The 16,856-nt window shown below is 40.3% G+C and overlaps 1 protein-coding gene across 1 annotated transcript in view; it reads left to right on the top strand.

Moving 5' to 3' along the window:
* Positions 1-700: 700 nt before the first annotated feature.
* Positions 701-16,856, top strand: part of Pir (pirin) — a 97,940-nt gene continuing 81,784 nt past the window's right edge. Inside the window, exons 1-3 of the mRNA XM_005358759.2 lie at positions 701-966; positions 2,914-3,042; positions 11,147-11,239. Coding sequence (XP_005358816.1) covers positions 2,947-3,042; positions 11,147-11,239 — 189 coding nt within the window. The 5' untranslated portion in view covers positions 701-966; positions 2,914-2,946. The remainder of the gene's footprint in view (positions 967-2,913; positions 3,043-11,146; positions 11,240-16,856) is intronic.

Genomic DNA, 16,856 nt, shown 5'->3' with positions numbered 1-16,856 from the left:
CTGGCTACAAAAGCAAACTGGAGCAGTCTCCTCGGAAGAGCCACGCAGCTGGAAACTCTGTTTTAGACAGTTGTCCAGGTTCATTTCAGGGTTCCTGCTCTCACTCTTTTCCCAAGACAAGACTTTGTAGTGTTTAAAGAACATTCAGGTTGGCAGCGTAGCCTGATTAAAAGTCCGAGGAAAACTAAATTGCTTCCTGGTTGGGTGCACATTCTCATCCTTTTGAAGGCAGCTCTCCAATGCCTTCTTCCTACAGCTCAACAAAATCCAAGCCCTTCGTCACATGCCTACCTATTAGAGTGTGCTTGCCCTTTTGGCAGGAACAGAGATGTTTTGGCTCTTGCTCTACTCTGTCCCTGGCCCTGTTCTCTCTGGCAAACAGTAAGAAGCATATTTGTGAGAAACAACTGGGTAGCACCTAGGAGGAGGCGGGCTTATTTTGTTCTTCTTACAACCCTGCAATGTTGGTACTATCTTCACCACTCTCATTTCACTGGGAACCTGACGCACAGAGAGGCTGACTCACCTGCCCAAAATAGGACAAGCGGTTAGGAAACATTCCTGCCCCTAGAGCCAAAGGGTTGGGTGACAAACTGACTGGAGTGAAAACAGGTTTTCCTTCTAAGTGAATCTAGAGGTTTGCCGAGCACCGGAGCACCCCACACAAAGGGGGACAGCGCGCCCCCAAGAGGTCGGGGTGCGCATCACTCTTTGGATAGAAGCTCAAAAGGCAGACCCAGAGAGGCGGAGTCAGAGGATCCAAACCCAGGGTAAATAAAGGGAGTGTCACCCCATCCAAAACCCCAGAGACCTAGAGACTCCGCCTTCCTGAGGCCTCACAGCGAAGTGCTGAGTCACGCTGACGGACAGCCGGCGCTCTGCAAGCCCTTCTTCCGTGTGCTGCGTTCCTGACGCTGCGAAGGCTGTAGGACAGTGGCTTCCGTCCTGGGCCTGCTCAGCAGCCGAGTGAGTGGCCCTGGAACCCCCAGCCCCGCCCCGCCGCCGCCCCCCCCATCCCGCCCCTCCACCCCCCCCCGCGAGGGGGGTGTGTGTGTGTGTGTGTGTGTGTGTGTGTGTGTGTGTGTGTGTGTGTGTGTTGGTGGGGGAGGTAATGCCTGGACCAGTTTTCACGGTGTTCCCTTTCCCAGCATACTACTGGCTCCTAGGGGAGCTGAGGGAGGGAGATGCTTAAATAGCACCGAGATTTAGTGAAGGGACCACAGCTTGGCCTTTTTCCCCACACAAAACATTGTAATTAGCTAATGGCCTCATCCTTGTTCGTGTGTGTAGTGTCCAACTGTGGGAGTCTGGAGGGACCCAGAAAATGTCGGTGGTGGCAGAACTACTTACTTGTTGCATAGATCTGGATGATGACAGGCCTGTATTCAGAAGTTCCTTTCTGTGCCCCACACTTCTTGGTCCAATAGGTACATATTGATTGTCTGCTAGAGGGGTTACACTTTAAGATCTGCCTTCCCTAAGTGGAGGGTACTCCTGTGTAGAGAGTCTCTCTAAATAACAGCAGCCTACTTCCCCATAGCACCATTTGAAACCTTTGAGGTAGATACTTCTTAATCCCATTTTATAGATGGAAAAACGGAGGCACCGAGAGTCACAAGTGAAAGCAGGCTGGAATGTAGCAAAGCTGAGATATAAATTTAAGGTGTCCAGCTCCAGAATTGTCATCTTGTTAAAACACTTCTCTTGGTTGCAGTAGGAATCTTTGAAGGATTGGCTAGAGTTCACTTGGTGAACAGGTCTGAGGATTTAGGATTACTTGTCTGCAAACACATGAAGTTAGGAATGGGGCTCATTGGTAGGGCTTCGACTTCATCAATAAATAATGAAGCAGTCTTGAAGAATAATAAATGTGGAATACAGGTTGTTCCTGAACCATGGGTTTTTGCTGGGGGCAGCTCATACATAATTTGTCTGTGCTTTAGAGGACTTTAGCAGGAAGTTCAAAGATTTCCTGCCTGAGAAATTGCCTGCACAAGATCTACATAAGATCAAGCCAGTCAAAAAAATTCCAACACAGATGGGAGGAAGGTTTGTGAAGTCCCACCCCTGACTGAGAAACTTTGGCACTTGGAAGCTGCTGGAGTAGGGAGTGTCAGTTTTCTTCAAGAAGGTGGCCCCCGTTAGGATGCCCGTGCCTCTGTAGATGACCCAACACCCATGTGCATAACAAGGACACCACCACTCGGACTCAGTAGGCTTTGGAAAAGCAGCTTAGAGCTGGGCATGAGATGTGATTGGAGTCTGAGAGAAGTTGGAGGGTGAATAAGGGGTGGATATGATAAAAAAAAAACATATTGTATACGTGCTTGTAGTGACTAAGGAATGATTGTTTTAAATGGCCATGGACATTAGAAATAGATGGGTAATTGAGTTCAATCACTCCTGAAGATCTCTTTCAATGCCAGCACCATCATTCCGGTGAGAATCACATATCTCTAGTTTTTTCTTCTTGCTTCCATTGTCACCAAAAATCCTCCACTTCCATCTTCCACCCTACCTCATGGGGTGGCCACTGAAGGGCATGTTCGTGGTGTAGGAAGTCAAGACATACCACTGAAGCAAGACATATAAAATGCTCTTTAGATATTTCTAGTAAGTTCTTTCCAAGAGTTGTAATTGCTAACCTTTGTATGAGATGACTACAGGATTACATGAGGTAACTGCTAAGAATGGGGTTCAGGTGCCTAGTAAATACTAATACATGTTCACCATCGTTGTGTTTTAAGAAAATCACCTAATCTAGGCCCTGTTCACAGTAAGTACGCAATAAATTACAACTGTTAGAATTCGGGGGCAAGCCTAATCTCAATATCCTTAGTTTATAGCCTGTAGAGATTTCCTCTGTTGTGATGTCTTTTGTTGTCTTTCATCTTGCCCTCCCATCTTCTACAGCTCAACACCAGAACGTTCTTTATACACTTCAAAATGGGATCCTCTAAGAAGGTTACGCTCTCAGTGCTCAGCCGGGAGCAGCCAGAAGGGGTTGGAGCTCGGGTCCGCAGAAGCATTGGCAGACCTGAGGTACATTGGCTGGACAACTACCTTGTACATTCATTTCTGAAGGAACGGGTGGGATAGTGAAGGGGATTTGGGAAGAAAGAGGCAAGATGGCCTTGAGCTTCCCTGTGGGGTGCCTGTATTAAGGTTTATACTGCTGTGAAGAGATATTGTGACCACCGCACGCAACTCTTATACAGAAAACATTTTTTTAATTTATTTATTTATTAAAGATTTCTGTCTCTTCCCCGCCACCGCCTCCCATTTCCTTCCCCCTCCCCCAATTAAGTCCCCCCCCTCAGTCAGAAGAGCATTCAGGGTTCCCTGTCCTGTGGGAAGTCCAAGGAACTTTGAAAATGTTCATGGAGTCATTTTGTTCACCAGGTGTTTTGTTTGTTTGTTTGTTTGTTTGTTTGTTGGAGTACTGGGGATTGAACATAGGGAGACCCTTGGACATTCTAGGCAAGCAATCTGTCATTGAACTATAGCCTCAGTCTTTTTTTTTGGATTTTATTTTGAGACAAGAGTCTCACTAAGTTGCCTGGACTGGCCTTGAACTCCAGTCCTCCTGCTTCAGCCTCTTGAATAGCAGGGTTGCCAGGTTCCCTTTGCTCATAGGGGTTGAAAGTCTTGGCTTTTCCTCAGCGAGTGCTGCTCTGCATGACTGATGGCTTGGATGTTCTCAGTTTTAAAATTTAATTGAAAAATTGTGTGGATTGTATTCAGCAGGATGTGTAGAATAGGAATGGTCAAAATTAGCTAATCAGTATCCGTACTACTTCACAGAATAATTTTAAAAAGCATGTCTTTGTAAATTTCAACTATTTCATATGGTGCCATTTTACAGATAAGAAGCGCTATTGATTCTTGAGCTTCCTTTTCCTCTCCGACCATCTCTCTATCATCTCACCTCAGCATCGGGAAGTGGCCATTCTAGGCTGCATTTCTGTTTGTTTAGATTCCACATCCGAGGGAGGGTTTGCAGTATTTGTCCTTCTGTGCCTGAGCCATTTCAGCCAGCACGGTGCTGATCAGCCATTGCAGCAGGCAGCAAACACTTCTCCCTCATCAGCTCAATCAATCTTCTTCCGTTTTGGGCCTCTGCCATTTTCTTTTCATTAGAACATTAGCTCACTCATATATATCTTGAAATCCAAAATGTACCATTTATCAAAGCAAATACACAAATACATTTATCTTGATGGCTAAATGCATAGGGCCTGATGGAGGTGGTGCCATATCCTATGAGATAGCATCACCAATAGAAAAACTGGAAAGAGTTCTGAGACCTCACAGACACCTGTTAGTGAGCCATTGCCATGTACCGAGTGTAGCTATTCCTTTAATTAGACCATCTGTCAAGAACGTATTAACACTTTTTTTTTAATCCTGTGAACCTCTTTAGTGGTCTAGTAAAACCTATCATTTTTTATTTTTGTAAAACAGTGTTTTGAAGTACACAAAACAGAATAGATGACTTTCCAAGAAAAATGTTTATATTATAACATGGTTGAGTTTTTCAGAGATAATCTAATCATCTTGGATTTTTATATTAAATAAAAGTTTTGAGTGATATATCTAATCACATTGTAATTTCAAACATGAACAATATTTCACATACCTACTCACAGATGTAAACTGTCATGAAATAGCTTTAGTTTCTGTTGGTTCCAGAATCACAGTTACTGGTAATTTATTATAATTGACCGAGCTTTCTCACAATTGAAGAAGATACTGGATTTCAGTGATAGTTGCACAACAGCATGAACGTGCCTGATGCTAATGAACTGTGCTCTGAAAGCTGCTAAAATGCTAAATCTTGGGCTTAGTGAGCTGGCTTAGTGGTTCCAAGTGTGTACCGCTTTTGTAGAGGACCTTAGTTTGATTCCTCATGCCCACATCTGGTGACTTACAGCTACCTATAACTCCAGCTCTGAAACATGAAGGGGCCTGCTTGTTGAGGTTTATGTCCTGCCCGGTTCCCCACAGCCGGCAAACCCCAAAGAAAATCACACAGAGATCTCCATAAGATTATAAACTGATTGGTCCATTCGCTCAGGCTTCATATTAGCTTCTTTAATGTATAGTAACCCATTATTCTTATCTATGTTAGCCACATGACTCGGTACCTTTTCTTAGCCAGGCAGGTTATATCTTACTTCTTTGGTCTGGGCTGGACTGCGGAGGGAGCTTCCTGTTTCCCAGAATACTCTTGTTCTCTTTGTTCCACCTCTACTTCCTGTCTGGTTTTCTCACCTATACTTCCTGCCTGGCCAATCAGCATTTATTTAAAACATGATTGACAGGATACAGACAATTCTCCCGCACCACAGCTCCAGGGTGACCTTTTTGCTTCTGGCCTCTGAGAGCACCTGAACATCCCCTCACACAGACACAGGCTACTACTATGACTACTACATCTTCCAAAATGCTAGATTTTATTTTGCGTCTACTTTACTATAGTCAAAAATATTCAGAAAAATTAGAGGTTAGTGAAAACAAAGATATGATTCCTCTCCACATAATCTTACATCTTTGAATTTTATGCTTTATTCTATATAAGAAATTTTGGTTGAAAACCTAGATTTTTCAAGACCATTTAAACTCAGTTCTCCGGTGTCGCAGGTATTCTGTAACCATAACAGAAGAAAGAGGAATAATTCTGAATGCCATCAACTTTGTCTAATCACAAACGACAGCAAAGGTGTTTCTAAACAGTTATGTTTTGCATTATTGAGAATTATATAGAGGGCACAGTTTTGTGTACTGAAGTTTTCCACTTAACATGGTGACCCAAGAACTTTCCATGTTATTGTAGATTCTTTGTAAACATCGTTAAAAAAATTTGCCACTTTTTTTACTGTGTAAGCCTACCTTCATTCTCTTGTTCAAGACAATGTCTTTGACTGTTGATATTGTTGACACATTTTCACATTCTACAGAAAGGTAGACCCTGTACCCCTACCTTACCCCCTATCAGCAGAAATGAAGTCATTTGTCTACATTAAGGTTACTCTTCAAACTCTATGCACCAAAGCTTATGTCTCAAAGAAAAAGAAACTTCGGATTCCAAAGTTGTTTTCATATTAAAGCTGCAAAACTGCTCCATTTTAGCAGCTCCCACAAGTGTTTCTTTCTTCCTTTTTTTTTTCCTTCCTACCACTGCAAATATAGAGGTTAAAGAGGAACTTCCAGTCCTCCTTTCTATGGTTAGCAATTAGGAAAAGATGGGCTGGCTCACATCTTTCGCTATAGTTATCCGTGGACCAGGCTAGACAGTCAAGGACTTTGAGTGACTGACTGACTAGCATGTTGTTGGGAGGTGGTTCCTTTGTGCTCCCAGGAGAAGAGAAACCTATCATCTTTAGCGCTTGTCTTTATGCTGTCCAATTCCACCAGATACTGTTCAGTAGCAAACCATTCTCTGTGGGCTATTTAATTACTCAAGAGGATAATTTGAAGCAAAGAAAACTAGAGGAAATCGCATAATGAAGGTCCTGTTCCATTTCTCCCCTCAAAGTATTTTGAACAGAAGCACAGATGCCATTTTGTTCATAACTATCTGAATTTCTCTCTCTGAAACACAAGAATAAGAGAGGATAATGGGATCTATGTGACACAAACGCTGAAGGGGTGAACTATTCCAGGGTTAGGAAGTGACCAGCCTGGAGAATGCAGATATGAATAGATACATAATATGATATATGAAAATAAAACAGTGAAAATCATCACTTGGTATGCCAGCTAACAAATTAATGAAAAAGATGTGGAGGGGATTGGCACAAGAAGAGAGGATGACAAAAATATTATAGTCCCCTTATTATATTGGACCATTAAAAGAATTCTTTAATAATATCAAATAGCTATTTGCTGAGACAATAACCACCCCTTGTCCTCTGACACAGAAAGGAGGAAGAGGACAAAAGAAAAAGGATAAACACTAACTGTCCATTCTCATTTTATAAGGAACGACCCTAAAAGTTCAACCCTGGAATTGCTTTATGCGAGCCAGGTTTAGTCATAGGACCTAATTACAAGAGACTAAAGAATCTAGCAAAAGCACCACCCAGAGTTTGTGGGGTACACTCTGCGTATTTAGGAGTATTCTAGACTCAAGAGAATATTATTTGTAAAGAACACCTCCATCCTATCTCCAAAGGCCTGCCACTTCTCTTAGGCACTTCCAGCGCTTCTGGGTTTCCAAATCCTACTGGGCTGTTAGAGCTTTATTTTGGGGTTGCTACAGGCCTGAGGGCTGGTGGCCACAGCTTTTGTTTGGAGTTCTGAAGCTGTTGAAAGAACAATCTTGGAAGATGCTATTTAAATTTGGCAGCTAAAGGATCTGGAAGTATTACAAGGGAAAGAAACGGGGGAAAAGATGTGATTGAATTGAGGACCTCATTAGAACATTTTAGAAAATTAGAGTTCTAATAGAAGTCTGTTCTTGTGGACAGATGGCACATGCTTATTGAACATGTTGCTCAAAATCTAGCAAATGTTTAGAGATTAGTAAGGACTAATTTTCACACCTGCACATAGCACTCCAGTATAACAGTCCAATGCAAGCATACTCTTGTTTATTGGAGTGTCTCTTATCCATGTCTCTCATCTTCTGGCCAGTTGAACACTTTATCCCTGTGACTCTTGCCTTGATCAGCTACCTGGATTCTATAGCCCTTTTTGTAGCGATGAGGCAAGCAAGGCCCTCCTACTCCACCTTATATTATACTGACTTTCTTCTTGTGGATGTGTTCAAATGGCATAGGGAGCCAATGTGCAGGCAAATACAAATAATATCGATATGGTTTAAATGTATGTGTCCTTCCCCAAACCAAAGTTTGTGATCCTATCTTTCAAGCTGATGGTATTAGCAGGCAGGGTCTTTTGGAAGGCAGTTATATCATGAAGATGAAATCTGCATATCTGGGATTAATGTCCTTATGAGGAAGATCATAGAGAGTTAGCTGTCATCATGCAAGGACACAGAGTGTGTTGCCTGTGAACCATAAAATATATTTTAACTAGACATTGAAGTTGCTGCTGCCTTAACCTTGGACTTCTGAACTTTTAGCATCAAAAGAAATACATTTTAATTACTTTGCAGGTATTTACTTTATGATATTTTGTGATAGCTCCTTGAGTGAACTAGGTGGTACCTATTGCTTCTATTGTTTTGGGTAATAGTTCCTGAATTCTCTGTAGATGGGTTTTTATCAAATAGTTATTTGGCCACAAGCTTGATGACATAACCTTCTCATTCTTTATGAGTGGGCTGCATATTTTCCCAGCCTTTCAGGTTTATTTTTCCTTTGATCAACAATTCTGGGTTTGTATTATTTCTCTCTTCATAGACTTTCCTACAAGTGCTCAAAGGGAACCATGTTGTTCCTCCAAGACTTTGTGAGAAGTACCTTTAGCTAAGTTGAATTTCTAATTTTATTACTCGAGAGTTCTGCTGTCCATGAAACATAAGGACAGGCATACAGGTTGGGCACGTCTTTGTCTTGTAAGCAGGATCACCTTCCCTCCAACTTCCAGTGTGTACTTCACTTCTTTCTGAGAAATCTGTGTGCTTGTTGCTACCATCATTTTGTGCAGGATTGTTCAGCTAGTGCTTAAGAAAACTGGGGTGCTGCCTGTAACTCGTCTCCCTTCCTTTTGAGCCCACCAAATTTCACACTCCAATGGCCGTAACATAGCTTTCTTTTTCTGGGGTGACTCTCAAACACCTTCTAGCCTTGGTCTCATTACCCAGTCCCCAAAGCTGCTTCCATATCTTGAGATTGTCATTCCAGCCCAGTGCCACTTCTCAGAAACAGTGAATATTAACTGTTCTATGGGTGCCTAATAATGACAAGTGTTTACTGAAAAGAGGGAACTTTGTGTTTTCATAGTTTATTTGAGAGCAGTTTCTTTGCCTATATGAATCTCTTTGGCAACAAGAAGTAATAGTCATCCTCATCTTCATCCATACTAGGAGACAAAGGAGAAAAAGACACATAATTAGCTCAGTTGATACACAAGAACAAGGTAATTCAAAATCCATGATAAACTTAATAAACTAGACATGGAAGGGCAACTCCTTAACCCTATGAAGGACGTCTATTGAGAAATAGAAGTCTGCAGTTAACAACCTGCTTAATCTTTAGGTGTGTTACCCATGAGTCCCAGGGTAAGCGTCCTTCTCCTTGTTTGTCCCCGTGCATGTGCTGTTTTAACATGAGTTCCAAAAAGAGAAGATACTGAGGCCAGCTGGACTCAGCAAAAACCTAGAAAAATTCAACTTGTGGTTTTCAATTAAGTCAAGAAAAAACAGTTTTTATGAACTATTGGGGAAGCTTATTGATAAATACACTGGTGAAATGAACATCTTAAAAAAAAGAAGTTCCAGGGGAATTACTAAAATTAATAAATGCTGACAGTGTTCAAAGCATGTATCTATTCAGATTTATAATTCCCAACAGCAAACTGTTCAAAATATAATTTTAAGTGCAGTTTATGATGCCATTCGAGTATGTTAGCCAAAAACCTAAAATATATACAAAACCTCTATGAAAAATAATTACCTATTGGAGGACAATTAAAATATTTAAGTATACATATATAATGTATTTATAAATAAGATAAATCAATGTTAGTTAATACATAGATTCAAAGCAATTCCAGTAAAACTTCCATCATCTTTAATCAAAGGTGTTGATAACAGTTTCTAAACAAATGGAAAAGAATAAACAAGACAACCTTGAATATATATCAATGATAACACAGCTGTTTCTACCCGTGGACTGACCTTGAAATTTATTTTCAGTAGCTTTTGCATAAACATTAATATTTATATGCATAACACTTATAGTAGCTACCTCAAAATTAACATGACCTCAAATGAACTCATAACTATTTTAAGGGTGCTGCTTCTGTAATAATTCCTTGATTTGTTGAATGGGATTGCCTTCTTTCCAGGCATCCTAACAAGAAATTTGAGAGTTATTTAATAGTCTTTTCACTTGCCTCATCATTTCTATCTAGTCACTCAATGATTCTCCATCATTCCTGCTATCATCTTAGTTCCCACCCTTGCTCCTACTCAGAATATAGAATGATCTTTCGTAACCTAATTGTCTCACCGTTCAATTACAACCTATTACCTTCAGGAGAAGATCCAAATTCCTTTAAGATTTGAACTATAGTTAGTTATGGTGGTCCATACCTTTTGTCCCAACACTTAGGAGGCAAGAGGATTGAGAGCTTAAGGCCAGTGTGGGATACACAGTGAGAATTTGTTTCAAGAACCAAAAACTTTCACCTCTATCACCTCTATTCTTTGCCCAGCTCTTGTCATAATCCAGTGTGTACTACAAAGACATAATATGTATTTTTAAATACAATCTAGTCAAATTTAAATATTTACTTTGATTTATATCGCTACAGACGTTTCTATTTGAACTATTTTAATAAAGAGCAAGAACTGGCATATGTATTCAGGTCCATGTGATTAGCTTATTGTTGACAGAAGAAATTAAGGGTTTATTAAATAAAATTGTGGAGAAAATCTGTTTTATCTGCAAGAATATTCAGGAACATTTAATTTTATGTGCACATGGAATTCCAGTGAATGGTGGACAGAGACTTTGTCAAGCACACAAATCTCTTTTAGACCCCTTCTTTCTGGAACATTCTCCTTTTCCTCCTTTCTACTTAATTGACTCCAACATGCTCTTCAAGAGTCAGCGCTAGAGCCACTTCCCTGGTAGCTGATTCCCTGATGCCACCCGTTCTTATCTGTGTGAAGTTGTCTTCCTTGAGAGCACTCATAATGGCATTGCCGATACTGATTTTCTAGACTCCTACCTCATGACGCTAAGAACCTGTTACAGGCTGATACTGACTTATTTGACTATCATAGATAATCATGAAATGTTTGCTCTTCGCTCCTCTTACAGTGTCAATTCCAGTGTACTTGATGAGTCCTTGTGTGCATGCATTGTTGCCTTCTGAATGTGATCTGCATTTTAGAAGGTTGCTCACTGGCTATGCGATCTTCAGTGAGTTTTGTTAGCTATGTCTATGAATATACCCCGGTAGGATGACCTAAAAGCCATGTCTAATGTGTTGAATTTTACTATTCCAGTTGAAAAATCTGGATCCATTCTTACTGTTTGATGAGTTTAAAGGAGGAAGGCCGGGAGGGTTTCCTGATCACCCACACCGAGGCTTTGAAACAGTAAGTATCAAGATTTGACTGCAAACGTGTGTGTTTTGACTTTTATTTCCAATAGAAAATTCTATTAGAAGCAATAAATAGAGGCAAAAATTGATTTATAAATTTCTTGTCATAGGCTGCTATGTTGCTATTATAGCAATTTTAAATGAAATATAGTCAGATTTAAATATTAACTTTAAAACAAAATTTTATTAATTAAATTTATTTATTTATTTTACATCTTGATTGAAGTTCCTTTCCCCTCTCTCTTCTCCTTCAATTCGTCCGTCACCACCTCCCCTCTGCCTCCACCCCCTACCCACTCCTCCTCCATTTCTAATCAGAAGAGGGCTGGCCTCCCATGGATATCGACAAAGCATGAGATAGCAAGTTGCAGAAAGACTAAGTACCTCCCTTTTATTAAGGCTGGACAGGGTGACCCAGTATGAGGAAAAAGAGTCCCAAAAGCCGACAAAAGAGTCAGAGACAGCCCCTGTTCCCACTGTTAGGAGTCCCACAAGAGGACCAAGCAACACAATTGTCACATATATGCAGAGGGCCTAGGTCAGTTTCATGCAGGCTCCCTGCTTGTTGGTTCAGTCTCTGGGAGCCCTTATGAGCCCAGGTTAATTGATTCTCTGAGTTTTCTTGTGGTGTCCTTGACCTCCCCCCCACGACATACATATAAATTTATAAATTTAATTGCACAAATTTGGAGATTCTGTTGGACACTACTTCTTTTTGTTTTCGTTAGATGGGAAATAAAGATGTGTAATGTAATATCATGGCGTTTTTCAATAGCTCCAGTTCTCCACACATATGTACATTCTTGGAGACCTTAGGGACTTTACAAAGTTTAGCTCTTTCTCCATGAGAACCACCTGTATTTGTGGGAAGAAGAGATGGGCTCATTAAAGGCTTAGTGTATTTGTAGAACCAATCTGTGAGAGAATAAATATTTACCCAGGGCTTTCAGCATGCCGGGGTTGGTGGAGGCTGATCTCTCCTATATTGGGGTGCTGTGTGTTGTAGAGTGTTCATAGAACACAGAGAAGGAGACTAAAGAAGGAGGCTTGAACCCTGGTTGCTTCTGTACGTACTCTAGTTAAGGAAGTATAAACAGGGAAAGATTTGATCACTGTATGTAACTGTGGAAAGATTTAACCAAGAAGCTTCCAGAAACAAGAAGAGGCTACTTAGATGTGTGTTCCTTCATTTATCTGTTGGCCTTCAGGTTTTCCACTCTGGTAGCACATTGGCCGCATGGTCTTCCTTTGCAGCAATGATGGAGACCTTGCTTTCCCCTCCCTATATCTATATTTTATTCTTACCCTTTGCTCCTAACTCCGTAGCTCTGTTTGTCAGCTTGCAAATCCTTTAAGCTCTTTTCATGTATTAGTGTTTCCATTATGTTTTATGTTTTCTAAACAATCTTTTTTTTTTTATTTTAGAGACAGGGTTTCTCCGTAGCTCTTTTTGGTTCCTGTCCTGGAACTAGCTCTTCTAGACCAGGCTGGCCTTGAACTCACAGAGATCCACCTGCCTCTGCCTCCTGAGTGCTGGGATTATTAAAGGCATGCGCCACCGCCGCCCGGCTCTAAACAATCTTAAGTGGATGGACTTTCTTCTTCATTTGTTCCCAATGACATTATATTTATTATCTATTTAACATACTTGTATACCTTGATGGTGGCCTTGAGCGACTGTCTTTCATTAGAATTGAGGATCACCCCAACCTCCCCTTACCACGCTCCAGAGGACTGTGCGTCGTGTCATCTTAGATTAGCCCACACCTCTCTGCATTCGCTGTGTAGGGGCACTCAGTAACTGACTTGTTAGAGACAATGACTATATTGAACAAAATGACTGCTGACCAGATTGTGCCTATTTCCATTATGTAAAGTATCCTGGAAGGGGCTGGCTTTGTCACTCATATGGTATTCAACTTTAAAGGACTTGCTGAAGAAGCTTAGCTATGGAATATTGGTCCTTCGTCCTTTCCTCGTGATTAAGAATTTTCCCTTCCATTACACTGTAATTACATTTATCCTTCTTATCCGTAGATTTTGTATTTACGAGTTCACCTGCTTGGAAAACCCATTGCTAATTGTCAAATCAATACTTGTAGAGCCTTGAGTCAGGGTGTGAGAGCAGCCCAGTGCGTCTCTTGCCAGCGGAGGTGGAACAAGATGATGCCCTCTTTGTTGTTCAGCTCTCATAATGTAGGCCAATGTCCTTGCGTCAACTTTCGTGGCATGTTTCTTATATTTCCCTGCTTTTGGGTGTGTGCTTCCTATTCAATGGTTCCTGAGCGTTGGAAGCTTTCTATCTAGTATTCCTCCGCAGAAGGCTGCTCGTGTGCCTTGGTCACGGAGAAAACACGTGCAGTCAGTAACCTTCTTTTAGGTATGACTTGGTACTGCTGGTTGAGAGTTCGTTAACATCCGTGAACAGTATATATTGCTAATGGGGGAGGTCTTTAAACAGAAGTAAATATATAATAGAACAGTGTTTCTCAACCCATGGGTCGTGACCCCTTGAGAGTTGACTAACTTTTTCACAGGGGTCACCTAAGACCATTGGAAAACACAGCTATTTACATTATGATTTATAACAGTTATAAAATTACAGTTGTGAAGCAGCAAGGAAAATAATTTTATGGCTGGGGGTCACCACAACATGAGGAACTGTATTAAAGGGGTGCAGCGTTAGGAAGGCTGAGAACCACTGCAATAGAGGCACACATACATAGATAGGCTGATAAAACATTGTTGCCAGAGACTTGAAGGAGACCAATCTTAGATTGCCATTAGCAACCAATGTTTCAGTACTTGTTAATTAAGGGATCATGGTAGTTTTATAGAACACTATTACTTCACAGCATGAGAAATCACTATGTTGGTTTTATCTTCCAGAATGTAGGTAAGCCAGAACTTAACTTTCTCTAAATTCAAACTTTTAAAGCCTGCACTTTAGGACTGGTGAGATGACTCGGAAGTTAAGAGCACTGGCTGCACTTGCAGAAGTCCTGGGTTCAATTCCTGACACCCACATTACTCACAATTATCTGAAACTCTTCTGAGGGGGTCCTCTTCTGGCGTCATTTAGCACCAGACATGTACACGGTCCAGATACCACATGTAAAACATTTATACATGTACAAAAAAGATAAAATGTCTTTCAAAATTACAAATGAAAAGTGAAGCCTGCAATTTAAAGCCAAGTCTCTTTTAGGCTCTTATGACATTCATCTTGGAAGCTCAATCGAAATTCCAAAGGCTTGTCATGTTTAAAATTCTGACTAGCATATAAAATGAAAAATAAATACAATGACTTGGAAATAAAAAAAAAACACATTAGGATCACCTGTTATGTTCAGTGCCACCCAGGAGTAGTCATTTCTGTTATTTTTTTTTCTGTTATCATGCTATCTTTTTTTAAACTATGCAACATTATGCCATTAGAATTTTTCCAACATTCTTCAGAAGCTAATTAAAAGATGGCATTACTTTATTTATTTATTTATTTGTGTGTGTATGTCTGTGTGTGTGTGTTTGTGTAGATCAGAAGTCAGAGAATAGCTTTTCAGCCTTGGCTTTCCTCTTCCACTACATAGAAGATCCCCATAGAACTCAGCTCAAGTTGTCAGACTTAGTGACAAGCACATCTTACCTCCTCCACATTTTTTTAATGATTTCGGTAAGTGTCTGCCATGATATACTGCACCAACCAGTGATATATGAAGGCATATTTTCTATCAGTATCACCAATACATTCATTTGACTTTTTAAAAAGTGTTTACCATTTTAACAATAAAACTGCCTCACTGAAGTTTTAATTTACCTTTTTCTGAGCAAGGTTGATTTTCTTTAAAAAGGTTGATTTTGATTTAAAGGTATTTGTTTATTGTAGGATATATATATCTTTGGCCTTTTGCCCCTGTTGTGCTGTCATCAATAATGTGTAAACTATATTTCTTTTTCAATTTAAACTAAACTTAGGAATGGGCAGAGCTTACTCTTGTTATTGTTTTGTAAAAGTTCTTTGTATATTAAGGACATCAAATTCTTTTTAGTGATAGGAGTTTGAGATGATGGGAAGAAGGGTGAATGTGTGCAAGCTTCAGAGTTAAGCCTCTGGGGACAACATAGACACAAACTACAGAATGAAGGACGTTTTTGACAGTTCAGTTGGATATGCAAGATTGGATAAGTTCCCAGTCCCAGGTGATTTTCGTATGCCCAAGTAACACAAGTATGCACCGAACATTCGCGCACTAGGTATGTTATCAGGATCAGTGGTCCTTAAAATAGTGCTATTCTGGAGCTCATGATTATTTTTAAATAAAAATGACGTGCTAACACATGAGTATAAAATATAATGAATATATTTTGAACACAAGCTCATCTTTTCATAATTTATAGAGCTGATGAAAGAAATACAGAGAATATTATCCTACAAAATTCTCACTGCCTCATTTGTGGTCCATGTGTCAGCAATGCTATCTCCTGGACTATTCAGACTCCACCTCAAGGCTCCCAGATCCGAATCTGTCCTTTGAGGACATCACCACAGAGTGAGCAACATATGCAATCAAAGGAAAAAAAATACTGATCCAGTTGACTTTCCACACCAGAACTGTTAGGATTCTATGAGACAGATAAGAGTGAAAAACTTGATTTTACCTAGTTAATGGCTAACTGGCCTTCAGACCCTCAGACTGTTCAGTTTATATAGATCTCTATTTTCTTGCTGCCTGACCACTTCTCTTCAAGCAATCCCAATGAAGCTCATTGGGTCACTAAAAAAGTGAACCACTGTGAAAGCAGAAGTGCAGCTAGTTGGGAAGAAAGGAGGGCAAGGCAGTGAATGTAACCAAAATACATTACATATATGTGTGAACTTGTCATAATGAAACCTGTTATCATGTGTAATTAATATACACTAAGAAAAGCATTTTAAGAACTTGCCTAAAAAAATTAAAGAGAAGGTATACCCTGGAGACAGAAGTACAGCTAGTGGTCACAACCCAGTTTCCTGACAGGAATCCAAATTTCTGGAAAAGGCTGTTTTCAAAGGGCCCAAGTGGTAAGCAGTAGAAGAACCCATTTCTGCTCTGGGCTAATGTTAAATTTGCCTGGGCTGGCTATAGTGATCAGAAACGGTGGACGGGATGAAGACTAGGTGAGCCTTTCCAAAGTGTAGTTCCAAAAAGGGGGTATCAATAGTTTATACACTATTGATGAGTTTTTCAATTACCAGTGGTCTGGAATTTTCAAAATCACCATCAAAGGATAGAATCAAGACTTTACAGGTTTTAGGGATGGAAGTCTTATGTTTCTGGGTACCCCTCAGTCCTGGGCAAACTGAGGTAGTGGGTTACTCTTGTTTGATTGAAGTATATTATAGGGGCTGAAGAGATGCCTCTGAAATTATGAGCGCTTATTGCTTTGTGGAGGACCCAGATTTGGGTCACAGCAGGAAGTGTATTAACCAGGGTTTCCTAAGGAACAGAATTGATAGAAATATATATTATCTATCTGTCTGTCTATCTATCTATCTATCTATCTATCTATCTATCTATCTATCTATCTATCATCTATCTATCTATCTATCTATCTATCTATCTATCTATCTA

Source organism: Microtus ochrogaster, chromosome X (assembly GCF_000317375.1).
Source record: "Microtus ochrogaster isolate Prairie Vole_2 chromosome X, MicOch1.0, whole genome shotgun sequence".
NCBI lineage: Eukaryota > Metazoa > Chordata > Mammalia > Rodentia > Cricetidae > Microtus > Microtus ochrogaster.
The sequence above is the reverse complement of the archived record's forward strand: the minus strand, read 5'-3'. Positions and strand labels throughout refer to the sequence as shown.